The 27,176-nt window shown below is 48.3% G+C and overlaps 2 protein-coding genes across 5 annotated transcripts in view; one reads left to right on the forward strand and one right to left on the reverse strand.

Annotated features, from left to right (window-relative positions):
• The window catches only part of IRF3 (interferon regulatory factor 3), a 336,177-nt gene that overhangs the window by 139,892 nt on the left and 169,109 nt on the right, over positions 1-27,176 (reverse strand). The gene's annotated exons all lie outside the window — the stretch shown is intronic.
• RCN3 (reticulocalbin 3) lies at positions 13-27,129 on the forward strand. 4 transcript variants are annotated; one of them, XM_053362536.1, is made up of 7 exons: positions 13-213; positions 13,285-13,526; positions 18,824-19,017; positions 20,745-20,917; positions 22,362-22,422; positions 23,487-23,686; positions 26,136-27,129. In XM_053362536.1, exons 1-7 carry the CDS (start codon positions 28-30, stop codon positions 26,241-26,243), a joined length of 1,164 nt encoding a protein of 387 aa, XP_053218511.1. In that variant the 5' UTR covers positions 13-27; the 3' UTR covers positions 26,244-27,129. The 4 variants fall into 4 exon arrangements, with proteins under 4 accessions (XP_053218511.1, XP_053218512.1, XP_053218513.1 ...); XM_053362537.1 differs by lacking the exon at positions 13-213 and adding an exon at positions 8,740-8,907; XM_053362538.1 differs by lacking the exon at positions 13-213 and adding an exon at positions 8,740-8,871.

The following is a 27,176-nucleotide window of genomic DNA, read 5'->3' on the forward strand; positions in this document are numbered from 1 at the left end:
GAAGGATATCTTTCCAGCCTGGAGCGGATGCCATCAGCTGGTGTCGAAGACCCCTTGGGAAAGCTTGGCAAGAGCATGCCAGATGGCGCCCGACCCTCCATGTCCCCACTCTCGGTAGGAATAGAACGGGACCGCAGAACCAGATGGGAAGGAGCGGCGGGCATGGGAGCAGTCAAGAGAGTTGAGACGAGGAACAGCACATCAGGAGATGAGGTGGGGCGGGAAGTTGCGCTGTGGGTCGGGGAGGGGGGGTTGGGAAGCGAGTTAAAAGCAACCAAACAGAGGAGATGGAAACAGAGGAAGCAGCCTCACACCAATGGCAGACCATCTGTCCCCATTAGGCTCATTGCTGCATGCACCAACCGGCAGCAGGCCTCCGGGGTTTCAGGCAGAGGCCTGCCTTAGCCTTATGCAGAGATGCCCTATGTGGCCTAGGACCCATGTACCTACGGGACCGCCTCTCCTGGTATGCCCCGCGGAGGACCTTAAAGTCCACAAATGACAACACCTTGGAGGTCCCAAGTCGCAAGGTGGTTAGATTGGTCTCAGCTAGGGCTAGGGCCTTTTCAGTACTGGCCCCGACTTGGTGGAACGCTCTGTCACAAGAGACTAGGGCCCTACGGGACTTAACATCTTTCCGCAGGGCCTGCAAGACGGAGCTGTTCTGCCTGGCCTTTGGTTTGGACTTAGTCTAACCCTTATGCTTCCCTCCCCTTACGGTTTTGATCTATGGGCTACTTTTAAAATGAGGCTGCATTTTAAATTGCATTTTAACCTGTATTTTAAATTGGGTCCCCCCCCCCCATTATATTTCTATTATAATTTTATTGGTGTTAGCCACCCTGAGCCCGGCTCTGGCCGGGGAGGGTAGGGAATAAATAAAATTTATTATTATTAAGGGTTGAACCTGTGCAAAATATGTTCTCTGGCCCTTCCGTAGACTTCTTTCCAAAGCTGTACCTCCAGCTTTGACGCCTTCCAAAAACCGAAGGGAAAAAGAACATCCCACCTCATTCAAAGCAATGCTTTTATCTCGTCTCCCCCTGCCCACCAGGAGGAGCGCTTTTAAAGAGTTGATCTCCTGACGACCCACAACTACAGTAATCTGTTGAGACCTGGTGGCTCTGCTGCTGGCAGCTGCATGCTTTGAGAGTGTGGGTCGCTGCAAGAGAGCTGGGTTGTCCATGAGAGGCTGGTTGGATAAAATATGGGACACGGCTTTGTCGGAAAGAATGGCTTACCAGAATCATGTTGCCAGAGGGATAGCTAAGAAAGATGTCATATGGGTGGCCCTTTATATCCTATGCAAACAAGGGTGGATGATTACTACAACCTCTATTGAGGCAAGTTACACTGTGGAGGGCTTGCATTAGCCAACTAAATCTAAACCACTGAGCCCAGGGCTTGCTGATCATAAGGTCAGCGGTTTGAATCCCCGCGACGGGGTGAGCTCCCATTGCTCGGTCCTGCTCCTGCTAGGGCATTTTTATGTCCTAGTAGGTGCAAGAATGAGGGACGCGGGTGGCGCTGTGGGTTAAACCACAGAGTTTAGGGCTTGCCGATCAGCAGGTCAGCGGTTTGAATCCCCGTGACAGGGTGAGCTCCCGTTGCTCGGTCCCTGCGCCTGCCAACCTAGCAGTTCGAAAGCAGGTCAAAGTGCAAGTAGATAAATAGGTACCACTCTGGTGGGAAGGTAAATGGCATTTCCGTGAGCCGCTCTGGTTTTGCCAGAAGCGGCTTAGTCATGCTGGCCACATGACCCAGAAAAACTGTCTGTGGACAAACGTCAGCTCCCTCGGCCAGTAAAGCGAGATGAGCGCCGCAACCCCAGAGTCATTCACGACTGGACTTAACTGTCAGGGGTCCTTTACCTTTTTACACTATGGAGGCCTTGCATTAGCCAACTGAATCCTGCCTAACGGATTCTGTTTGTACTTTTTGTCAGTGCCGGCTCCTCCCCGAGTTCTCTTGCATTTTGTTTGTTAATTTAAATTGTGGCGTTTTGAAGTACAGTGTCATATTACGTTACTCGAATGTGCTTTGTCTGTTTTGTCAATTTTGTTTCATGCCTCTTTCCTATGAAATCTCAATAAAGATAATTTCTTTAGAAAATAAGCTATGGTTTTATCTATTTGTGAATGGATACAGATTTAACCGGTTAATAAACCAATTAGTTGCAAGGTGGTTAGATTGGTCTCAACTAGGGCCAGGGCCTTTTCAGTACTGGCCCTGACTTGGTGGAACACTCTGTCACAAGAGACCAGGGCTCTGCAGGACTTGACATCTTTCCGCAGGGCCTGCAAGACAGAGCTGTTCCACCTGGCCTTTGGTTTGGACTCAGTCTGACCCTTATGTTTCCCTCCCCTTATGGTTTTGATCTATGGGCTACTATTAAAATGAGGCTGCATTTTAAATTGTATTTTAACCTGTATTTTAAATTGGTCCCCCCCCCAATTATGTTTTTATTGTAATTTTACTGGTGTTAGCCGCCCTGAGCCCGGCTCTGGCCGGGGAGGGTGGGGTATAAATAAAAAGTTTTTTTATTTTTATTATTATTATTATTATTATTATTATTATTATTATTACAACTGATAAAATTAAGCAGTTAAGCCCTGCCAGAAGCCTACCCCCACTTCTAAAGGGATAGTGCTGGTGGTTGATTTCAGGAAAGCAGCAATCCTTTAAGAGACTCCGTTGAAGTAAGTCCCATTGAACCTAATAGGACTTGCTTCTGAGTAGACAGATATAGGATTCCATGGTGACTCATTTAATCTTGAGGGTAGAAACCAAAGGCTGAAGCTCCTTGAAAGGGAGGAAAGGGAGGAAACCAATAGCAGGGGTGGGTACTTCTGCTGTTCCCTAGAGCTCTCTGTAAACAGGAGTAACCTGAGAATTATATAAGGAAGCCAAACACTTGGGAGGCATTTCCCAGTTTAAACAGGAGCTGTTGACTTTAGGATAACCTCCAAAAAAGCTCAGTGACATAAGATGCTTCTTTGTGGCTAGAATCCCAAAGAGCCCTACAGGCCTGAGTGCATCCAGCTGGAGGGGCAGAAGTAGTTGTAAATTCCAGTATGAAAAACTTACAGGGCACAAATGATGTCTGAAGGTTTCCAAACTGAATTTGGAGTAATCCAAAAACCAGGAATTACTTCCTAAATCAGGGATGAGAAGCCTGTGGCTTCCAGATCTCCTCAGACTCCAACTCCCATCGTCCCAGATTATTCTCCATCTTGGCTGAGGCTGATGGGAATTGGAGTTTAGCAGCATGTGAATGAGAGCCACAAACTGCTAATCTCTGGGCTGGAGTCAGGAAGACAGAAATTAAATCTGTGGGAATGTTTACAGTGTTCAATGCCTGCTTTTGAGCTTCTCCATAGCAAAAGGTGCTCTAGGCAGAATAACGGTGCCTGCAGGGTCATAACTGGGAAGTGGAGGAGAATTACAATATGTTATATAAAGAAACAAAGCAATTTTCCCAGTAGCTACAAAGGGAAACTGGATTATGGGTGCAAACAGGTTCAGAAGTTGAAGTTGTGGGTCAGGGAAGATGGTGCTAGTCTGACACCTTGTGGAAACAACCGATACTACAGGAGCTCAGTTGAGACTGCCACCAAGATCCAGAGAGATGTTTCTCCAGAAAGAGATGTTTCCTGGGAGAAGGGAAATGAGCATAGCCCCAAGAAGCTGTGGGGACGGGAGGATAACAGAGCAAGAGGCAAATGACAATGTTAAGAGGGGGTGTCGGAAGCTGAAGGGGGAACAGGGTTTAGTGAGCAGGGAGAGTCTGTGGCAGAGAGAAATCCAGACTTGGAGAAAGAAGCTGAAGCAGGATTGTGAGAGGAGGGAGGCCAAGAGGCAGAGATGAGTCAGGCTGGTGAAAAGTCATGGGTGTCTCCTCCTCCTGTTGCGACCAGCTCTCCTTCTCCTGGTCTCCCAGGACCAGGAGAGGCATGAAGTAGGAGGAGCAAAGGCCAGACACACAGATGTAGTCTCAGAATGCTTGGGGGGAAACCCTGGAGAGGAGGAGACAGGCAACTGTGGAAGTGGGGGACCTTCAGTCTCCACAGCTACTTTATAGAGGCAAGACCTACCAAAGAACAGTTGCTGAACTCATTGGGCCCGGCACTCCTGTGCATATTGTGTTTTTTTCTAATACAGTAGTACTTAAAGCTATGGTTTTCCCAGTAGTGATGTATGGAAGCGAGAGCTGGACCATAAAGAAGGCTGATCGCCAAAGAATTGATGCTTTTGAATTATGGTGTTGGAGGAGACTCTTGAGAGTCCCATGGACTGCAAGAAGATCAAACCTATCCATTCTGAAGGAAATCAGCCCTGAGTGCTCACTGGAAGGACAGATCCTGAAGCTGAGGCCCTAATACTTTGGCCACCTCATGAGAAGAGAAGACTCCCTGGAAAAGACCCTGATGTTGGGAAAGATGGAGGGCACAAGGAGAAGGGGACGACAGAGGACAAGATGGTTGGATAGTGTTCTCGAAGCTACCAGCATGAGTTTGACCAAACTGCAGGAGGCAGTGGAAGACAGAAGTGCCTGGAGTGCTCTGGTCCATGGAGTCACGAAGAGTCGGACATGACTAAACGACTAAACTACAGTACTTTGGAAGTCGAAAGGAATCCGTTCTGGAAGTCCGTTCAACTTCCAAAATGTTCAAAAACCAAATTGAGGCTTCTGATCGGCTGCAGGAGCTTCCGATCAGAAGCCGCAGAAGCCTCGTCGGACATTCGGGTTCCAAAAGAACGTTCGCAAACCAGAACAATCACTTCTGGGTTTGTGGCGTTTGGGAGCCAAAACGTCCGAGTTCCAGGGCGTTCAACGACCAAGGTTTGATTGTAAAGAGTTAACCTCACTTACTCTGTATGATTTACTGCTGGCTTGCTCCTGAGCACTGCAGCCTACTTCATCAGATGCATGAAGCCTCGTTTTAAATTGCAGGCTGATATACACAAGGTTGCTGGGGCACGGGTGGGACTGAAAGCAGTGAGATCAGCAAAAGAATGAAATGCAGAAAAGCAGCCATTGATAATTATGTTAAAGTGGCTGTTCACATAAACACCACACAAATGGGTTGGAGTTGATAAAGCAAAGATCCTGGCATTGGTCAGCTAATTTGCATGTGTAGTGTTGCTGGGTTTTTTTACCCTAATTCGAGCCACAGGACAGAGCATTAAACCTCTTGGTGAATTGTGAAATCAGCAACTTCGCAGGTGCAGCCTCTCTTTGAAGTTCCTTGTTCTAGGAATGCCCACCTTAAGGTGAATTACAAAGCGTCCTGTGAGGTTGAAACGTCCCCCCTCCCACTCACTTTTTCCGGATATTGGCATTTCTGCTACTTTAAATACCTTCTGCTCACAAACTATTAGCACCCACTACTTGCTACATATGTGCACACACTGTGTAGCCTGAAGGCTACACCTTCATTGTTGTTTCTCACTCAGAAATAGCAGGGTACTTTGGAGAAAGGTACAGTGGTACCTCAGGTTAAGAACTTAATTCGTTCCGGAGGTCCGTTCTTAAGCTGAAACTGTTCTTAACCTGAGGTACCACTTTAGCCAACGGGGCCTCCCGCTGCCACCACGCAATTTCTGTTCTCATCCTGAAGCAAAGTTCTTAACCCGAGGTACTTTTTCTGGGTTAGCGGAGTCTGTAACCTGAAGCATCTGTAACCTGAAGTGTCTGTAACCCGAGGTACCACTGTATATCCATTTGTTTCAATCAGCAGTGTGGGGGAGAATCTTTTTCATATAACTGTAGAGTTGGAAGGGACCCCCAGGGGCCATCTAGACCAACCCCCTGCAATGCGGGAATGCTGCCCACAGCTGTCTCTAGATAAGCTCAAACCGACCCAAGGGCCGCATTGTATTATGGTAAGCCTTCTGGGGGCAGCATGTCAGTGGTGTGGGGGGGGGGGCACAGAAGAGAAAGCGACAAAGCAGCAAATGAACGTTTTGCCTCTGTATACAAGTAACCTAGTTTCTACGCACACCCTTACACGGCTGGCGAGGGGCACCTCTCAGGAAAAGGATGTGTGCCAGAGGAAAGGGTGTGGATTGTGTCGGGTCTTGAAGGTCAAGTAGAGAGGCGTAGAGGTGCAGAATTGGTACCAGGGCCTGGGCTCCCTCATCCCTTGTTTAAGTAAAGCTGATGGAAGCGCCAAGCCATTTTCCTCTGCTCCCCTCTTGCTAGCTCAGGTCCTTTCCAGTCCAAAAAATCAATCTTTCTAAAGGGTGCCTTGCATGTGAAACAAAACTCTTTCTAATCTTCCTTCTCTGACCCAGTTCTACAATAAAACGTCCCCAATGGCCACCATCCCATAATGATGTGATGTGCTTTTCTGCCACCTTTGTGGAGTATCATTCTCCACATATCCAGAATGGTGGGTATGGATGAGCATTTGCAGACAAGATGTAAGGCAGAAGAGAAATCAGTACACTTTTGGAGGGCAGGAACATGCAGTCCTACGGCTTGGGAAGCAAAATGGCTGCCCGCACACATTTTGGAATCAGTGTTGCTTTCCAAAACTCAGCTGTACATATGGAAGGGAGAAGTGGGGTTGGGAGGGAGAGAGTCAGGACACTTCCTGAGCTGTTGCTGTTTCACACAATGGCAAACTTGGGTTGCACAAGTACAGTGGATTGGGAGGTCTTGCGCAACAAACCCACTTCCCAAAAAAGAAAGAGGCTCCCCACTTGTGGCTGCTGGGGCCCCTTGCCTTGTCTTACCTTAGGCAGTTTTGTCCTCAAACATTCTGGTGTGGGCCCAGAATGCATCAGGGCTGTCACTGTTTTGTACCTGTAAATAAGGAAGGGCCACAGCTCACTGGGCATGCGGAAAGTCGCATGGGCACTTCTGAGCAGGGCTGGGGGAGACCTCTGCCTGAAGCCCTGCAGAGCCTTTGCTAGCCAATGTAGATGGACGGTTCTGAGGTAGACAGACCAGGGATCTGACAGGCCATAAAACTGATTCCTACATCCCTAAGGAACTAGCAACCGACTTGAGTCTTGTCACATTCAACCCACTACACTTCAAAAATCCTCGAGAGTTGGCATCCGTTTCGAGAGACAATAGAGTGCGCCTCCAGAGTTGAAGTCAAGCCACCGGAGAATCACAGCGCCTACTGTGGCTGCAGAGGCTGGCAACTCGTAACTGCTGCCTCCTGCGCTGCTTTTGATGCATTTGCAGCACTGAAGTGATCTCTCGGGGGTGCACGCCTGGGCAGTGTGGCTGGGAGGTCCTGGGCTGCCCAGACAACAAGACCCCCCCCCTCTCAGCCTCGCTGATGTGGTCCAAAGGAAAGCAGAGCAATACATTTAGCACCAGCTTGGCTGCAGAAGGGAGGTTTACAAAGCATCATCCAACCGTCTTAGGGACTCCACTCTGGATTTGTGTAGTGTTTAAACCTTAGCTGTTTTGCCTCCCATAGATGTCCCACAAGGCAGCGGGTAAATGCTACAGAAATATCTGACTTATTCTGTGCAGACTTAAGCACCACCTAAACCTATTCAGATCAAACCTCTCTTCCTTCCTTTGACTTCTGATGGCAAGGACTTGATTCCTACTATGAAGGAGAGCGAAGTGTTGGGTGGTTGCTGGATGCTGGGGGGACAGGTGGTAACCCCTGCTCTGTTCCCTCTAAGCCTCTAGCTCAGCGGTAAAGCCTCTGCCTTGCATGCACAAGGTCCCCGAAACTCTGAACCTGATACCCTAGAGCATGGGTAGGCAAACTAAGGCCCAGGGGCCAGATCCGGCCCAATCGCCTTCTAAATCCGGCCCACGGATGGTCTGGGAATCAGTGTGTTTTTACATGAGTAGAATGTGTGCTTTTATTTAAAATGCATCTCTGGGTTATTTGTGGGGCATAGGAATTCATTCATTTTTTCTCTCTCCAAAATATAGTCCAGCCCCAAGGACTGAGGGCAGTAATCCGGTCCCCTGCTGAAGAACTTTGCTGACCCCTGCCCTAGAGAGCTGCTGCAAGTCAGAGTAGACATCACAGACCAATGAACTGACTCAGGCCGCTCCCGGTGCCAGTGTCAAAGTAAGGTTAAAATGCCAAGCCGATCAGTTTCAATGTGTGCAGATCAGGTTGATGTGTGTGTGCTTACTTTTATCTTATCGTGTCCTTTGCCTCAGGCAGCAAAACTTCCTGGGAGGTGAAAGGGAGGCATCTAGGGATGGGAGCTGAAAGTTAACGGGCTCCTGAGTATCTCTAAGCCCCACCCAACCGGGGAAAAGCCAAAACTAATTTGAGATTCCTGCATTGGACTAGATGACCCTGGGGAGCGCCTCCAACTCTACAGCTCTGTGATTTTTCCATGATTGCACTCAATGGGGTTTGCAAGGTCGCTGTGCTGAAGGCTGCACCCCCCCACCCGTCCACGCTGCCGTTTTATATGCCCCAGGGCCACATTTCGTACCTACTGAAAACCTGGAGCGATTGCCAAGGGGGGGTGGGGGGAATTAAAGGGCGGCGGCGGATCATTGGGCCTGGAGCAGCCCTGGGGGGTGGCGGCAGGGGTAGGTGTCTTTCTGCCGTTGGTCGACAAGAAGAGGGGGCGCCCGGAGGATCCCAGTGCCCGCCCTGCCTTGCTGTAACTTGGGGGGGGGGCGGAGGAAGGGGGAAAAAACTGTGGGAAGAATGGAACTTTGTGTCAACGTGGCGCCGGCCGGCCAGTCCCGGAGCCCCTCGGCCACGCCCCTGCGCCGACGGCGGCCTCCGATTGGGCTCTGCGGGGATGGGGGGCGTCGCCCTGGCGGGCAGGGGGGCGGGGCGGGGAGACACCAGCCGGGCTGAAGATGAGACGGGGCGGCACTTGCAGAGGGAGCATCCATCGCGCGGGCTGCAGCTTCTGGTGAGCTGGGCGAGGGGAGAGGCGCGCTTGCAAGAGGTTTGCATGCTGGGGGCTGTGGGGTGCGGGGTTAAATGCAAGGAGGGGCTCAGAAGAGAGGTGGGGCGGCTCGACTTAGGAGAGGGGAAGGGGTCTGCTGGAGACCCTGAGGAAGGGGGGAATCTTTAATAGGGAGCGGAAAACGCGTGGCAGGGAGGGCTCTTGTTGGAGACACGCGGGCATTGTAATGCACGGATTGTGCTTTTTTTGCAGGGTGCAATGCCCGGCGGATTCAATTAGTCGGGGCATCCTGATAGGTGCTGAGCTTGCAGACTACCGCGATGCCGCGGTGGACGGAAGGAATTGTGATTTCCCTTTCCCCCCTCCCCCGCCTGCCCCATAACTAGCCCCTTGTGTCCCTCGGAAAAGAGCAGCGTGGCTGCGTTGCGCCTTGGGTTGTTGCGGCTCTTGGGTCAGAATTGGTGCTTGAGGTTGGGCTAAAGGAGAGGGCACTGCTAAGGCACTCTTTGGGGGTGGCGTAGGGGGGCTGTATTGGCCCAGAAGTTTGCTTCAGACCCGTACCCTTTATGCCACGGACATTTCACGTGGTGCCTTCGGGGAGTTTGTTGGTCTTGCATCTCCCAACAGCGAGCATGGCCTATAGTCAGGGATGACCACGTTGGCTACCCCTGCCGTATAGCCCGCTTCTCCATCCGGCCGTTTCCTGATGTGAGATGCCAATCCCCCCCCCCCTTTTGTCCTGGGGTTAGACATGCTTCCCTTCCTTTCTTCAGTGTGGAGTGTAGCTACCAGTGTCCCCTTATTCTGAGACACTGTCTTTGTTTAAACTTGTGGCTTCCAAAGTCTTTGCAGTGTTGGACGAGAAAGTCGCTTGTGATTTCCTTTTTCCTTTTCTCCTTTTCTTTGGCATGTTAGCTCTGCTTCTCTTCTGAGGCAAGTTGCTTTGTATATCTGGAAAGGCTCAGTTTTAGTTTTGCACATTTCACAGCGGCGCGGTAGTCTGCCAGTGTGGGTTAGGGAAGAGCAGTAACTGGGAGATGGAGGAGTGGAGTGGTGTACAGCTTGTTTCGAGCCCCAAAGTTGTCTTTTCCTAGTGGTTTAAATAATTTGGCATTGGATGTGTCTTCTTTGTACCGCAGCCCAGGAAGTAATGTGTTGTTCTGATTCTGCTGTCACTTTCATCCTCAATAAGCTTTGTTCCCAGCAAAGTGGGGACAGCTTTAATTCAGATGCCTCCAGGAATTGAACATTCTGTATTTTGGGCAGCACAGTTGGGAACTGGCCTAGTTCCCCTATGCTCCTGGGATTACTGAATTTATTCTTCTCCTTTTTTTAGTTTGCCCTCGAAATAGCAGGCGCAGTCCTTGTTTCAGAACTTCATCTCTCACTCCAGGTCCTTAGAGCTCAAGAGATCCAGTGGTGTTCTGGGTTAAAATGTATGTAGGAGAACAGATTACAAGCCGGGACTCCTGGGTTCTCTTTGTGGGTCAAAACTCCCAACGCTCTCTAAAAGAAAAACTTGCGTGCATGGCTGGGTGAAACGGAATAAAAGAAGGTGGAAACTCCTTGTTTCTTTGGTATGGGAGAGTGGGAACAATTGATGAGCTTGGGCGCATCTTATCTGTGGTGTTCGAGAGACAATGGTTAGAATCAAAATTAAAAAATAGTCCAGTAGCACCTTAGAGACCAACTAAGTTTGTTCTAAGTATATAAGCTTTTGTGTGCATTTACACTTCTTCAGCTGAAGAAGTGCTTATACCTAGAACAAACTTAGTTGGTCTCTAAGGTGCTACTGGACTATGTTTTAATTTTTTATTTCGACTGCGTCAGACCAACACGGCTACCTACCTAAATCTAGTGGTTAGAGTGCTGGACTGAGACTGGGGAAAACCAAGTTCAAAACTGAACATTGGATGAGCTTATGCCAATCATTCTTATTCAGCCCATCCTACCTCACCGGGCATTGAGGTGATGAAACCGGGGTGCTTGTTCTGGTAAAGAACCATGCATGTGGTACTGAGCTCTTTGGGAAAATATTGAGAAGTCTGTGGTGTTTGCTGCCCCCATGTAGACTCTTCCAGTAGAGATTCCATAGACATCCTCACATTTGACTTTCAGCCACCTCTTGAAGACGCCCCCCCCCCCACGCAAACAGACCTATGCAGTTGTTTAAAATCTTCTTGAGTAGCCAGTCATTTTAGTAATTGTTTTGTCCTGCTTTTAATGCTTTTGTTTTGTTTTTAATTATATTGCTGCATTTCTGAGAGGGCAATATTTAAATGCTTATATAAATAATAGGAAGAGTTCCCTACCAAGACAGACTTTGCTCGTGTGCTCAAGACATCGATTCCATAAGACATATTTTGTTGCACTGTGCAAAATATGAGCAAGCCAGGGCTGAACTGGTACCCTTGCTGGTCCCATCAGGTTCCTATTGGAAGACCGGACAAATGCTAGAACATTAGCAGTGGCAAAGTTTTTATCGGTGGTTGCAAGAACCAATGATCCCTATATTCTGAACAAAATGCTTGTCTAACCTTGAGGTAGGCTGTATGAACTGTGTATTGCTTTGTAACAATTGTTGGGTCTCTGGACCGTAATAAAGATTGATGATGATGATAGCAAGAAACTGTAATAAATAAATACTTGTTTAAAAGGAGTGTAGTGGGGTGAAGCATGTAGCAAAGATTGAGAATCATAGAATTGGAGAGCTGGAAGGAACCCTTAATTCAGCCTCCTGCAGGAATATGCAGCTGTCCCATATGGGGATCGAACCTGCAACCTTAACGTTATTAGCACCACGCTCCCATCAACTGAGCTAAGTCAGACAATTTTGAAATGTAGGCAATGGGACTTCCTGGCATGTGAGGAAGTGGAATAGCATTCTTTCTCCACCGTCAGTTATACTGCACTTTACGGAGTATAAGAGGATAGGTCCCTGCCCACAGGAGCTTACAAGCTAAAATTGACACAGGGCAGATGACGGAGAAAGGGGTAAACCGGGAAGCAATATGTAGGTTGCTTCAGTTACATGTGCTTAGACTTAGTTATGGGCTGAGTTGCAGCAGGGCTTGGGAACCAGGGGTGTGCGCCAAAGGCTTTGTGGGGGGAGTGGATTTTGAGAGGGTGTTTGAATGAAATGAGAGAGGTGGCTCCAGGACAGGTGTACTCAAAGACAGTTCAAAGTATCTGGGGCAGCGAAGGAGGAGGGACAGAGCCTTTTGAGGGAGCAGAAGACCTTTGGATGTTGGAGGGGGGTGAAGCTAAGAGGCAAAGATGTATCAGGCAGGATTGTATCAGGGTGTAAATGGCAATGAAAGTAGTGGGGGAACTCTGGGAACAAGGATTCAAGTATTGCGGGACTGATTTTGTGCGTGTGTAAATAAGAGGATAGGGACGCAGGTGGCGCTGTGGATAAAACCTCAGCGTCTAGGACTTGCCGATCGCATGGTCGGCGGTTCGAATCCCCGCGGCGGGGTGCGCTCCCGTCGTTTGGTCCCAGCGCCTGCCAACCTAGCAGTCGAAAGCACCCCCGGGTGCAAGTAGATAAATAGGGACCGCTTACTAGCGGGAAGGTAAACGGCGTTCCGTGTGCTGCACTGGCTCGCCAGATGCAGCTTGTCACGCTGGCCACGTGACCCAGAAGTGTCTGCGGACAGCGCTGGCTCCCGGCCTATAGAGTGAGATGAGCGCACAACCCTAGAGTCTGGCAAGACTGGCCTGTACGGGCAGGGGTACCTTTACCTTTTTTAAATAAGAGGATAAACGGGGAGGCTGACTTTTTTTTTAGGTTGTATTTCAATATTTCCAGGCTGCACTTTCATAAGAAAATATTGCTGGATAGCTCTGTTTGTTAGAGTGTGGTGCTGATGTAATTCCAAGGTTGCAGGTTTGATTTCCATATGGGACAACTGTATATTCCTGCATTGCGGTGGGGGCCGTGTTGGACTAGGAAGATCCTCAGGGTCCCTTTCCAACTTTGATTCTATGAAAGATCACAAGGCAGTATACCAACCAAAAAATACAGTATTGCAGTGAAAATAAAGAAACACATCAGTAAAAGCTGGATGTGAAAGAAGCTCAGATTTGAAAGTCCAGAGTAGCACAGTTTTAGAAGGCACTTGGAAATGAGCAGAGGCCCTCCTGCCAAACTTCTATTGGCAAGGAGTTCCACAGGACAGGGCTTGCTAAACTAAAGGCTTGGTGCCTGGTAAAGGCTAGTGAAACCTGGGGGGGGGGGGAGCCACATGGGATCCCAAAAGCCAACACATGGCGGCTAATATTCCCTTGTCACCTTCCTGTCTTGGAAGCGGTGTGGAATGTAGACCCATTTGGAGCAAAGCGGGCTGGCTCATGATTTATATATGCACCGTGTGTGTTTTCTTTCCTTACTGACCTTTCTTCCTTGTTCCCAAGTTGTGTACAATGGCTTGGCAGAAGATGCTGTTTTCCTCCTGCCTGTTGACTGTGTGCCTCACATGGGTCTTGGCCAAGCCTCCCCCCGACAAAAAGGACCGTGTCCACCATAACCAAGACTTGAGCGACCACCCTCACGATGACAACCAAGATTTCCAGTATGATCACGAAGCCTTTCTGGGCAAGGAAGATGCCAAAACGTTTGACCAGTTGACTCCTGAAGAAAGCAAACAGCGGCTTGGGTAATTGGAACTGTGCTGTTGGGTTAAGAATTTTGCATCTTGAGGAGCTGAGGGAGGAGAAGCAAGCCTCTAGTCCTCTAGATGTGTGTGGTTGATGGCATCTCATGGGTTAAGTGGCGGCGGGACACGTGAGTAGCATTCCCCATGTTCTATGGGTAAGGCTTTAGTGCCTTGCATAGTACATTGCCCATCTTCACAAGCTAGTGAAACTAGAATAAATTTTGCACAGTAAGCAACCTTAACTGGGATGCGGGTGGCGCTGTGGGTTAAACCACAGAGCCTAGGACTTGCCGATCAGAAGGTTGGCGGTTCGAATCCCCATGACGGGGTGAGCTCCCGTTGCTCGGTCCCAGCTCCTGCCAACCTAGCAGTTCGAAAGCATCTCAAAGTACATGTAGATAAATAGGTACCACTCCAGCGGGAAGGTAAACGGCGTTTCCGTGTGCTGCCCTGGTTCGCCAGAAGCGGCTTAGTCATGCTGGCCACATGACCCAGAAGCTGTCTGCGGACAAACGCCGGCTCCCTCGGCCAATAAAGCGAGATGAGCGCCGCAACCCCAGAGTCGGTCACGACTGGACCTAATGGTCAGGGGTCCCTTTACCTTTAAGCAACCTTAACTAGCATTGATTTAGGTCAGCTTTCCACAACCTGGTACTCCAACTCCCATCAGCCCCAGCCAAAGGTCAGGAATGATGGGAGTTATAGTCCAAAACTATAAGGCTGATTTAGACAGGCTGCATAATCCAAGTGTTCTTGATACAGAATGTGGGTCATCCCAATGTCATTCACAGGCAGTTTTGGAGCACCTGAGTATTGCCACTTGCCTGCCACTAGGGCTTCCAGCGCATTGTTGATATGGCGGTTAACCTTTGACCCTTTCCAGAAGTTGAACTCCAGTATGGCCCGTGGTCAGGGCTGAGGGGAGTTACAGTCCAGCAACATCTGAAAGGTTGCAGGTTCCCCACTCCTGCTTAATAGCATAACACAAAGACCCCATTACGATTAGACAAGACGTTATGCAAAACGCGGCGATTTGACAAGTGTGCAGTGCCTTGAATTTCATCACATTGACCAGAGACAGCACTTGCTTTCACTGTGTTACTCTCTTATTATTGGCCAAACACACACGAAAGAGTGCTGCAGAAGCCCTGTCACACATTCCTCAAATGCGTAAATGGGCATAAAGTGTTCAGGGGTGTGAACACATGGTCCTACCTGCTCCATGTTAAGAGGGGAGGTCTAAATGGGTATCTAAGTGTCTTCTGCTCAACATGCTTAGAAGCCCCTTTAGGGCATGGTAGGGCATGGGACGCGGGTGGCGCTGTGGGTTAAACCACAGAGCCATGGACTTGCCGATCAGAAGGTCGGTGGTTCGAAACCCCGCGACGGGGTGAGCTCCCGTTGCTCGGTCCCTGCTCCTGCCAACCTAGCAGTTCGAAAGCATGTCAAGTGCAAGTAGATAAATAGGTACCGCTCCGGCGGGAAGGTAAATGGCATTTCCATGCGCTGCTCTGGTTCACCAGAAGCGGCTTAGTCATGCTGGCCACGTGGGGTATAGGAATTGGTTCTCTTTTTTTCTTTTTTCAAAATATAGTCTGGCCCCCTAGGACAGTGGACCGGCCCCGTGCTGAAAAAGTTTGCTGACCCCTGCTTTAGACCTTCCTGATCAATGCAGGAAAGTTTGGGGTGTGGGCAGTCTGTGTCCCCGATGTCCAGGGTGGAGGAGGGCGTGCGCACCTGCTTGTCCCCCCACCCCCGACATTTTATGCCCACATGCGTTCATCTGGATGCACAAAGAGGGATTTTATGTTCCCACTAAGCCAGTCTTTGGTGTTCTTCCAGAGAGGCCCAAAACTTAATTTTAGAGATGAGACCTCCCAACCATTTCAAACTAGTTTCCTTAAGGCATCAGGTTTTCTGCCCGGCAGAGCAGAAAACTGACTGGGCAGTGAGGCATTCTGCCTGGAACGAGGAGAGCCAGTGTGGCATAGTGAAGAGAGCTGTAGCTTTCAAACGTCCTGCCTCAAGCCAGGCCTTTCCTGTGCTAAAGCACTCCCAACATGTCTGCCACAGGAACTGCTGTGAATTCTAGAAGTTTCCAGGGTATATTATAGGCCACATATTTGGTTCGTACAGGGACCTGGCCTGGCTTTTTGAGCCTCACCACTGGCTCTGTGTGAATTAGGAGGCTATTCTGTGAAACACCTCCATGCATGTGTGTGTGTGTGTGTGTGTGCAAGGTAAGGTTGGTAACCATGGATACACTAGTTTCCAAGGAAGCATGTTCACCATTACTGGCTTTTTAAATTGAGGAACCCCTGCTAAAATTCCAGTTTACCTCAGGACTTTCTGAAACCCTTAGGATCTCTTGGTCTGGGAAGACGAGTTCGGATTAAGGGTTCTAGTTATGGGCTCCTTTGAAGGAAGGTGCAAGGTATAAATTAATTAATGATGATGATGATAATGTTAAATAAATAAATGCCCTCAAATCCAATGTGGTGGTGTGGTTAGGGTGTTAAGTTACAACTGAGGACACCCCTCAGTTATGATGCTTCTTGGCTGTCCTTGAACCAGTTACTTCCTCTCAACCTAATGTACCTCAGAGGATTGAGGTGATTTTAAAAAAAATGAGAGGGGAGAACCATGTCCTTTGCCTTGAGCTCCTTGGAAGGAGCGTGGGCTGTTAAGTGTAATAAAAAATTTCCTCGGGTTGAAGTCTCTTTCATGCCTCTTGAATATGAAGCGCCCTGGGTGGCCTTGGACAAGTAACTCTCACAGGTTGGCTGCGAAGATGATGAGGGATTTAATTCCCATTAGTGCTAACCTGCAAGCAGATGCCCCTTATACCTGCACCCCTGATGAGAATACTGTGTATCTTAAGGAGTGGATATCTTAAGGAATGGAGAAACTGGACAGGGAGGGGTTAGGGTTTCTCCCTCTGTTATAATACAGTGGTACCTCGGGTTAAGTACTTAATTCGTTCCGGAGGTCCGTACTTAACCTGAAACTGTTCTTAACCTGAAGCACCACTTTAGCTAATGGGGCCTCCTGCTGCTGCCGCACCGCCAGAGCACGATTTCTGTTCTCAACCTGAAGCTAAGTTCTTAACCTGAAGCACTATTTCTGGGTTAGTGGAGTCTGTAACCTGAAGCGTATGTAACCTGAAGCGTATGTAACCCGAGGAACCACTGTACTAGAGCCAGGGACCATCTAATGAAGTTGAATGTAGGAAGATTGGGGACAGACAAAAGGAGGTACTTCTCCACACAGTGCTTAGCTAAACGGTGGAGTTCACTGCCAGGAAACGTATCAGCTCCTGCCTCTCTGAGCTGAAGTTTGCTGCCACCAGCTCTTCTACCTCTGACTTTGATGCAAGGACCATTCTCAAGGCCTACAAGTGATGAATATGAGTTATTGAGGTGAGGGAGCATCAAACACATAGCTGCCTGCCCCCAGAGAACAGGGTGCTTGCTTTCGCCCACTCTCCTTAGGCCCAAAGAGAAATAGCATAGGACCAAAGATATGCTGGAACAGTAGTGAGAGGGGGGAAAGGGTTGCATTCAGTCAAGATCTACTCACAGAAGACCCACTGAAGTTAAAGCATTGAAGTTTTCATGCCCATTCACTTAAATACAGTGGTACTTCAGGTTAAGTACTTAATTCGTTCCGGAGGTCCGTACTTAACCTGAAACTGTTCTTAACCTGAAGCACCACTTTAACTAATGGAGCCTCCTGCTCCCGCCACGCTGCTAGAGCACGATTTCTGTTCTCATCCTGAAGCAAAGTTCTTAACCTGAAGCACTATTTCTGGGTTAGCAGAGTCTGTAACCTGAAGGGTATGTAACCTGAAGCCTATGTAACCTGAGGTACCACTGTAAATAAATAGATAAATTGTGAGGTCAAAAACATAAGCACTCACAGTAAGATGATAGAATCCAACTCTCATAAGATTCTATCATCTCTGTCTATCTATATCTATCACATGCCCATTAATTGCAGTGGGTATCACTGTGAGTATGATAGAGGCTGGTACATACCATCCATTAAAAGCCTCCAAAGAATCATCGTAACTGTAGTTTACCCCTCACAGAGCTAGACCCCCCAGCACCCTTAATTAACTACACTTCAAATACATGGTATGTAAGTAGCCTGAGACTGGATAGAACCCAGTGTCTTGTGAGCAGCTGAACCCTAACAGGCCATTTTAGGTGCTTTTAAATAAAGTTTAAACTTTATTCAGACTTAAATTAAGAGTTTAACTAAATAAAGAGGACGGAAAAGGAAAAGCAGCGCACGGAAAAAAATAAAACACTTTTAGAAAACTAGCTAAATCTAGCTTTACATTCACACCAAACAAGGATCCTCCTCGTGAGTAATGCAGCATCTTGGGTGGTCAGAGGGCAGGTAAAGGACAAGGAAGGATGACAGAATGTTGGCAGTGTTCCATTTTTAAGAGCTTTTGACCCCAGTTGCTTCGGATTGGCAACTGGCTCTGACCAATCACAGGAGTTGCCCATAACCCAAAAAAATGCATAGGGGTGAGAGGAGGAAGAAAACAAGGTGGCAGAGACAGGAAGGCGGGGTGGACGGCTGTCAGAGTCAGAGAACAACTTTTACTTTGTGTATTGGGAATATGGCAGAAGCTACATGGTCTTGTCTGCCTCTAGAAAATGGAAGCTGAGTGAATGCAGATCTTTAAAGGCTGGGGGTAATGCCAGATGCAGGTGGCACTGTGGTCTAAACCACTGAACCTCTTGGGCTTGCCGATCAGAAGGTTGGCGGTTCGAATCCCTGTGACAGGTTAGCTCCCGTTGCTCTGTCCCAGCTCCTGCCAACCTAGCAGTTCAAAAGCATGCCAGTGCAAGTAGATAAATAGGTACCACTGTGGCGGGAAGGTAAACAGCATTTCCATGCACTCTGGTTTCTGTCACGGTGTTCCGTTGTGCCAGAAGCGGTTTAGTCATACTGGTCACATGACCCAGAAAGCTGTCTGTGGACAAACACTGGCTCACTTGGGCTGAAAGCAAGATGAGTGCTGCGACTCCATAGTTGCCTTTGACTGGACTTAACCATCCAGGGGTCCTCTGAATACTAGCTATTGGGACTCACAAATAGGGACAGCTCCATTGCGTTCAGTTCCTGTTTTGGAACTTCTCAAAGGCAACTGGGTGACCAACTGAGATGAGCTGGGCCTTTGGAGTGATCTAACAAGTCCTTTCTCATATTTGTATTATGGACATATCTTGGCCATTTCCCTGCTCTCTAAGCCTCTTTGTTCTTGAACCTTCCCTCTGCAGAAAGATTGTGGATCGAATCGACCGGGATGGGGACGGTTTTGTGACTCAGCCTGAGCTGAAGGAATGGATCAAGCATACTCAAAACCGCTACATCTACGAGAACGTGAACAAGAACTGGAAGGACTATGACAAGAATAGTGATGGCCACATCACCTGGACTGAGTTCAAGAATGCCACTTATGGCTACTATGAAGGTGTGGGCGGAGGAAGTGTTGTGTGTACACACAGGAGAGTGGGTGTGTAGCAGATGTAGGCCAGCTGGGAGATTTCGGCAGGTTCTAGTTCAGCTCTGGAATGAGGTGGAAGAGCTGTTTAGCAGGAGGCAATGGCTGGCATTGCAGCATATATAAAAAGCAGCTTGTGTCTTGAGTAGTGTTATGGAGCAGCCTGAGACCCCAGGCCAAAATATGTCTACATTATTTAAGAAACTGGAGTGGATGGTAAAATGTTGGTTCATGCTTTCCCCCGTAACATCATCCTGGAACACTGGGAGAGGGGAATGCACCCACCAAAATTGTGGAGGATATTTGAAGAAAGTTCCTCTTTCTAAGAGGACAAGCAGAAAAAAAGGAAAATCTCAGAAATCCTCTCTGATGTTGGGGGAAGGCCTTCTGAGGGATTTTAGCTTGGCTCTGTCTTAAATGTCCAGTTATCTGGGGATAACAGGCTCCAAATGCTCTCTGATCTGTTTACGCCAATAAGTTTCCGGCGAAATTGGCTGATGGGCACAAGGACAAGTGCTCAAGCTAATCTGCTTGCTCTCCATCACTTGTTGCTAGCAACCTAGTTGTAGCTGGCCAGGGCTCCCAGGGCTGGCCTGCTGCCTTGGGAGGGAGGGAGAGAGGGCGAAACATTGGCCTCTCTCTGCTTCTGGCAGTTTTGTGCCAGCTCTAAGGAAGCAAGCCGGCTGGCTAGCTGTGAGAAGCTAGTTTCATCTCCCAGAATGCACAGAGGACTCACGGGCTGACGGCTGGTTGAGAGAGGCCTACATTGGTCCCATTAACCATCAGCATTATTAAAAAAGCAGATTTAACGGCACAGTCGTATCATTGGTGCTGCCCAGCTATTGGGGGGGGAGCCTTTGCTGAAACAATGAAAAGGTTGGTGCCAGGCAGGCCTTCATAGAGAGAGCATTCCATTAAACAAGGGGCTACCACAGAGAAGTCTTGTTCTCTTGTTGTCACCCTCTGGGCCGCCCTTGAGAACGGCCTCGGATGATGATCTTGGGTCTGTTGGAATATGCAAGGGGGTCACACGCAGCCCCCGGGATGAGACAAACCTCTCCGGCGTCTTTCTGATGAAGCGCAACCCTGGAACACTTATAAATCATCAGCCCCGGTGCACACCAGTGACACATATCTTGAAGACTATGTGCACACTCTTATCACCAGAAACGAAGTAGAGCTTTGGTGTGTACATTCTAAGTATTTATTAAGCAGTATATACAGCACAAAGCAATCATGGCGTCTCTCCTCTCTCTTCTCCAAGAGAGAGAGAGAGAGAGAGAGAAAGAAAGAAAGTACAAAAGTACAGTAGAACTGAAGAGATAAGACTAGCTTCCGTTCTCACACTTCCCAAGCCTAGAAAGTAAACACAGCCATGTGATATAGCAATCACACATCCAGCAACGGAGGAGTGAAATGCTAACAGTGTCCTAGCAGGTTCATATGGGGAAAGCTGAACATCTGCAGCAAGGACTGTCACCTAGTCATGTAAAATCCCACTGATTTAGAACCCTGGAAAGTCAGGGTTCTAGATCATGCAGGGAGCAGAAATAGCTCCCTGCTGCAGGTGCTATACTCCCAATGGGGTGAGAACCAGTGATGAAAGCCCTTGCTCTCCACCCCCCACAGTGGGAATGCCTGTGCGTGACATGGCACCCTTGGGCTTCACGGATACTTCTTGCCTTTGATGCGATTAGGAGAGGAGTTTGGCGATCTGGAAGACAAGCACTCCTACCGGAAGATGCTGGCCCGGGATGAGCGGCGGTTCAAGGCAGCTGACAAGGATGGGGACATGACAGCGACGAGGGAGGAGTTCACGGCCTTCCTCCACCCTGAAGCGTTCGACTACATGAAGGACATTGTGGTGACGGTGAGGCTGGAGATGGTGAACTCTTGGTGGGAGGAAAAGGCTCTGGTAGACTAGGGTTGCATTCATGCTATGCCTTTATAAAGCACATTCAAAATGCATTTCCCCCCTCAAAGAATTCTGGGCATTGTAGTTTAACCCTCACAGAGTTACAATTCACATAAACCGTTAACAAACCACAGGGCCCTGAACATAGCTGTCAACTTTCAGATTTGAAAATAAGGGATCAGCAGCCTCACCTGTCCCAGGGACAGTCTTAACTCAATGGGATATCTAACAATCCAGGATAGCGGCGGGAAACGGCGCTGGAATAAGGGAATTTCCTGGGAAAAAATGGAAGGTTGACAGCTATGGCCCTGAATTGACTCTTCCCTTGTGGCTTTCAGAGGAATAAGCCAGCTGGGGGGTTCCTTCCGGGGGGGTCTACCGGACTTATCGCTGCCATGCCAAGAACACCTCATGCGTCTCAGTCGACGAGGGACTACTGCCCTGGGCCTCAGACAAGCTCTGCACAGGCCTAGATGGCAGCCATTTTGTGTTGCTCTTTGTTTCCCTGCATCCAGTCCAAAACCTCTTTTTTCCTCTCCACAACTGGCCATGACTTTTTGGGGGGGAGGCTACCCCACCACTGGGACACTGGTGGTGCTGTGGGTTAAATCACAGAGCCTAGGACTTGCTGATCAGAAGGTCGGCGGTTCGAAACCCCGCCACGGGATGAGCTCCTGTTGCTCGGTCCCTGCTCCTGCCAACCTAGCAGTTCGAAAGCACAACAAAGTGCAAGTAGATAAATACGTACCGCTCCGGCGGGAAGGTAAACGGTGTTTCCGTGCGCTGCTCTGGTTCGCCAGAAGCGGCTTAGTCATGCTGGCCACATGACCCGAAGCTGTACGCCGGCTCCCTCAGCCAATAAAGCAAGATGAACGCCGCAACCCCAGAGTCGGTCAGGACTGGACCTAATGGTCAGGGGTCCCTTTACCTTTACTTTACCCCACCACTACCACAACGTCCTTCTAGGTGAGCTACTAAAGCAGGTGGAAAGCAGCTGTGGCTCAGTGGCAGAGCACTTTGGCAGAAGTTCCCAAGTCCAATCTCTCTGCCATCTCGAGGCAAGGCTGGGAAAGAACCCCGCCTGAGACCCTGGCAGTCAGAGCAAGCAATACTGAACTGGATGGAGCAAGTGACAAGAATGGTCTCTAGTCTGCATAGCAAGAAACCCTCTAGTCCTCCACCCCATTCACTTTTCAGGACCTTTCCACGTTGCTGCGGACGTCCCATACCAAACAGCAGCAATGAATACAAATCACCTCTTGCAATGGTTGCTGTTATTTCTTGAGTTTGGCAGGGCTCTGCTGTCCTCCATGCACAGGTCTCTTTGGGGAGGAAGATGTATCTCCTTTTCTCATGATCCACTACACTGGTGTAAGCTGCTTTCCTTTCCGCCCTGCAGGAAACCATTGAGGACATCGACAAGAACGGGGATGGCTTTGTCGAAGTAGAAGAATATCTTGGTAAGGTGGAATGAAGGGCTGTGAATGCACAGAATTTGTTTCTTTGCTCACCTGCCTAATTTGGCTCCTAGGAAAGTGCCCTGGTCGTAGGACAGAGCATAATAATTGTTATTTAGGACATAGGAAGATAAATATTTATTTTTTAAAGAAATAATAATCAAATGAAGAAGGGTGCTGCCAGACTGTCAGTATTCTGCAGGAGGCAATCAACAACTACAGAAATTTTGCAGTTTGAAGCGACAAGGAAATGGCATGCAAAAGTAGGGTGAAGAGATGATTAATGAGAATACATGTAAACACCCCACAAGCAAATTGAGAGGAATGCTTACTGCCATAGAACCACAACAAAATGTTCAGTAAAGACTGGGAATAGTCTAACCTCCGTATAAGCATTGTGCACGTAAATCAAGATGATGAGTGTTGAATAGAATGTCACCTGGAGGAGCCTATACAGTAAGAACAGCGACACAAAAAACCTCCCAAATCTGGTAGAATGTGTAGCTTAACTGATTTGCTAAGATGAATCGAGTCAGTCTTTCCAAATCATGCTGAGTGTAGCCGGTAGTTGTGAAAGGCTGTCCTCCATTTTCATATATGCTATTAAACAGTGCCATTGTTGTCCAAAGTCATCATGCAGCCCTTTTGCTCTCTCATCTAAGTTGTTGGTTTCTCTGGTGCAGGTTTCTTATGGGGAGAGGGAAAAGGTTGTCTTCCCCCTGCCCCTTATTGAACAAGGACTTGGTTGTCTTGAGAGAGGGGCCACTTGCTTTGGTCTTCCCAAATAATGGTGGCAACTGTCTTTTAGAAAAACAACACGTTTATTTATTTTGCTTATTATTACCACTGATATCCCATTTTTCCTCCAAAGATCTCAAAGTGGTAGGCATTCCCTCCCCAATTTCATTCTCACAATAACCCTGTGAGGGTAGGATGAGAGAGACTGTGAGCAGCCCAAAATCACCCAGTTAGCTTCTTGGCAGAGTTGGGATTTGAACCGCTGTCTTCCGCTTCCTAGTCTTAACACGCTAACCACTACACCAAACTGTTTTCTATCTTCTGACCAGGCGACATGTACAGTCCTGAAACAGGGGAGCCCGAACCTGACTGGGTGAAGACAGAACGTCAACAGTTCTTGGATTTCCGGGACCTCAACAAAGATGGCAAAATGGATCGGGAGGAGATCGGGCACTGGATCTTGCCAACAGACTATGACCACGCCGAGGTGGAGTCAAAGCACCTCCTTATCGAGTCGGACAAGGATAAGGTGAGGGTAGAACCAGGCACGGAAAGGAAACCAGAGGGGAAAGGCACTAGGATTGTTTTGCTGTTAGTAGACAAGGAAAAGAGAGAAAGATGGGTGAGTTACAGGCAGAGTTGGATGGGGTGAAGTATTAGAACAGGAGAGATGAACACCTATGTGCAGGTAACATGAGCTGAAGCTTTTTAATTCCTAGTACTGATAGGGTGACTTTCATTCTAAATCTCCTGTCCTGTAAGTGGGAATTTAGAATGGAAAGCAGAAGGGATGCTTAATCCTTTCCCCACCAGCTATTTCTCTGCTTCCAAATTGTGCTTGCTTCCCATGGGGTTGTCTATATGCCTGCACCTTTAAAACGCTGCAGGGGAGCGAGCCCATTTGGTGGAGATGAGCAGAAGCAGAGAAATGGCAGGTAGGGGAAGGATTAAGCACCCCTCCCCTAGGTACGTTCCCCACTCGAAATTCCCTCCTCCCATAGTTGCCTTTCTTACATAAAAACAGAAGCAAGACTCTTGACAGCTGGAGCTGCCACCCCCATACTTTCTCATCCGAATGGAGAACCATTTTTTTTGGGGGGGGTGCCTCACCATTCCTGACCCTGGCCTAGCCAGAACTCCTGCTGTTGCTTGTCATAGCCATTCTGCCTCAAACCAGAGGCTGCATTTCTCGGTTTGAGAAAGATGGAAATGGGTCTGTGGTTGCTAAGCAACCACAGAACATATTTCTTATCTCTGGAAAGTCAAAGCTAATGGGCTTGATCTGGGGAGAAAGCACACAGTCAAACTCTATCTATGGGTACAGGTTTGGCTCAGTTTTGACTAGCAAGGGAGAGCTTTCCTGTTTGAGTATCCCATTTTGGTAAGTGGCTCAAGGCTATAAACAAAGCCAGTTTCTGGAGCAGGAAATCTAGATCAACAGTGTTCAGTCCTGCCTTTGATGGGTTTTTTCCCCCCAGTTCCCCAATGTCAGACAAGAAACGGATTTCATCCTAAGGAGGGAGATTTTCAATTTGCCCATCAAATGAGCTCATTAACATTTGGACTAACTATGCTTTGAAAATACCTTTTTGGTACCCTCTGCTGAAAGCCTCTGCCCTTCTGCCCAAGGGAGAGTAGAACACAGGATCTCAAATAGCTTTCTTGCACTTGGGGTTGCAGTATCTCTTGATGGGGAGCAAACTATTCTGCTGGGCTTAAAATGCAATACAAATTTTATCAGGCTGTCACAGACCTGGTAAAAACAAGTGATAACCATACAGGGTTTTTTTAAACTCTGCACATAGTTAAAAATATATGGTACTTATATGAACTAAGGACAGAAGCAAACTAAGGTACAGTTAAAATACCGAATTCCCTTTACGGGTCTTTGCAGCAGAAAGAAATCTAGCAATGTTGTTCATGCCAGACAAATATATAAACAGAGTTTATCTAAGGACCTAAAACAGCAATCCCACACACCAGGGATGGGGAATCTGTGGCCCTGCAAATGCTGATTACTCCATTCCTATTGGCAAAACCTATTTGGTGTTTCGCAACTTTCCGACTAGTTGCAGTACCTCAGCCAGACCTAGCAGAGTACACGCAGAATCCACGGAAGCAATTGGCGATTTGGCTGCAGACAGGATAGATGAAGCAGGAACCAGGAACTTGTAGTTAGGTGTTTATTATATACAGTGGACTATTTACAAGAACAGAACACGGATCTTTAGCTAGCTCTCTCATACACGACTCACAACTCCCACGCTGAACTACAGAACTCTGAACACTGAACTAACATTCCAGTTAGTGGGCCATTACTTATCACTCCTTTGAGAGAGCTTGCCCAGTCAGGGAGCTGTCTCCATGCCTTTGTTATCACCAGGCAGACTTACTCCTTCATGTGACCTTTTGGCTGTCTGCCAAACCTTAATTGACATTGTGTGAGTAGCTGCACGTATTCAGATTCCCAACAATTCCATCGTCCCTGACTGCTGGCTGGGGCCGATGAGAGTTGTAGTCTAGCAACGCCTGGAGGGCTTCAGGTTCCCCATCCCTGCTGGACACACTTAACCTAGGAACAAATCCTACACACATAGGATTGCACACATTCTCAAAGCACGCACATAGGATTGCAGTAAGTCTTAAAATGAGGGAAGAATAGAAAGTTTTATACAAAGTTCTTTCTGTATTTCCTGGCTGTTGAATGGTGTGTGTGACATAGCTAGGGACTATTAAGTGTGATGGTGACATTCCTGTTTTCTCTCATCTGCCTTCAAATCTTGAACAGGTAACTCAAATGATTCCAATAATCGAGTCCCTTAATATGTAATTGACTAACAAGGCAAATGCAATTTTGGGGTTCGGAGTTCAGAATAAAATTATCAGGGGTGTTAATTGGGTTGTAATTCTGTCCTTCTCTGCTTGCCTCCCTTTTCTCTCTCTCTCTCTCTCCTCCTCCCTTTCCTTCCCCATCGCAGGATGACAAAATAACCAAGGAAGAGATTTTGGACAATTGGAACATGTTTGTGGGGAGCCAGGCCACCAACTACGGCGAAGACTTGACAAAGGATCATGATGAGCTGTGATCCGAGCGGGAGGGGAACGTACATTAGGGCACCCTCCTGCAACTGAGGGCCAAGGGGTGGGGTGGGGGACAAAGCACACTCCAGAAGGAAATTTTGTTCTTATTTATTGGTATGAGGGCCTGCTTAAGCTTTCTGAGAAACCTAGTGGTGGCTGGCATACCTGGGTGGGTTTTCTTTTACACTCCATTCCCGCTCGCCTGCACACTCCCACCTCGACAAAGCACTGTGAAGCTTGCTACACTACAAAATTGTGTCTTACACTCCAAAGGACGAACAGAAGGCGGCAGCTTAAACGTTATGCTCAACCCACCTCCCCCCTGGCTATTGTGGCATTCAATCTATTCTGCAAGGGCTAATGTTGTGTTCATGTTTGTGGATCTCAAGGGACCCACTGACTCCCTCAGATAGGCTCCTGCTCCTCTAAGGGGCAAAATTCTAACACACACAAACACAGTGCTTCCCACAAGCCCATTTTACCTTTCTAACATTCATCTGGGACCCTCTTGAGGGCGCAGATGACCTGAAGAGGGTCAACCGAGAGCAGAAAACCAACAGCTAGTAGTGCGTACTAAATCTCCTCCCACAAGCTACTTTTTGTTGATGTAAAACCAGTCGCGGGCGTGTTGCCTGCAGCTGCGTTGCAATGTCTAGTTCGCCCTGTGACTTGGATTAAGCATTGCTCTCTTGAGGTTCTGTGGTTCCTCTCTGTTTCCCCTTCCTCTCTAGGATGGCAAGCTTTCGCGGGAGGAGTTTGTGGAGTTTCTTCGGCAAAGTATCGCCAGCGCCAAAGACTATGAAGAAGCAGTCAAGACGCTGAAGGGCCACCAAGAGCTGTGACCTCATGACTGTAACACTCTGGATTATTAATAAAACTATTCCCCACCCACTCCTTGATTTTTATGTGGTATGGAAAGACTTAATGTGGAGGGCCAA

This window comes from Podarcis raffonei, chromosome 13 (assembly GCF_027172205.1).
Source record: "Podarcis raffonei isolate rPodRaf1 chromosome 13, rPodRaf1.pri, whole genome shotgun sequence".
Lineage (NCBI taxonomy): Eukaryota > Metazoa > Chordata > Lepidosauria > Squamata > Lacertidae > Podarcis > Podarcis raffonei.

Coding starts and splice junctions, on each gene's coding strand:
- RCN3 (XM_053362536.1), top strand. CDS start 28: ATGCCATCAGCTGGTGTCGAAGACCCCTTGGGAAAGCTTGGCAAGAGC. Junction 214..13,284: donor ACAGCACATCAGGAGATGAG/GTGGGGCGGGAA, acceptor CTTGTTCCCAAG/TTGTGTACAATGGCTTGGCA. Junction 13,527..18,823: donor GAAAGCAAACAGCGGCTTGG/GTAATTGGAACT, acceptor TTCCCTCTGCAG/AAAGATTGTGGATCGAATCG.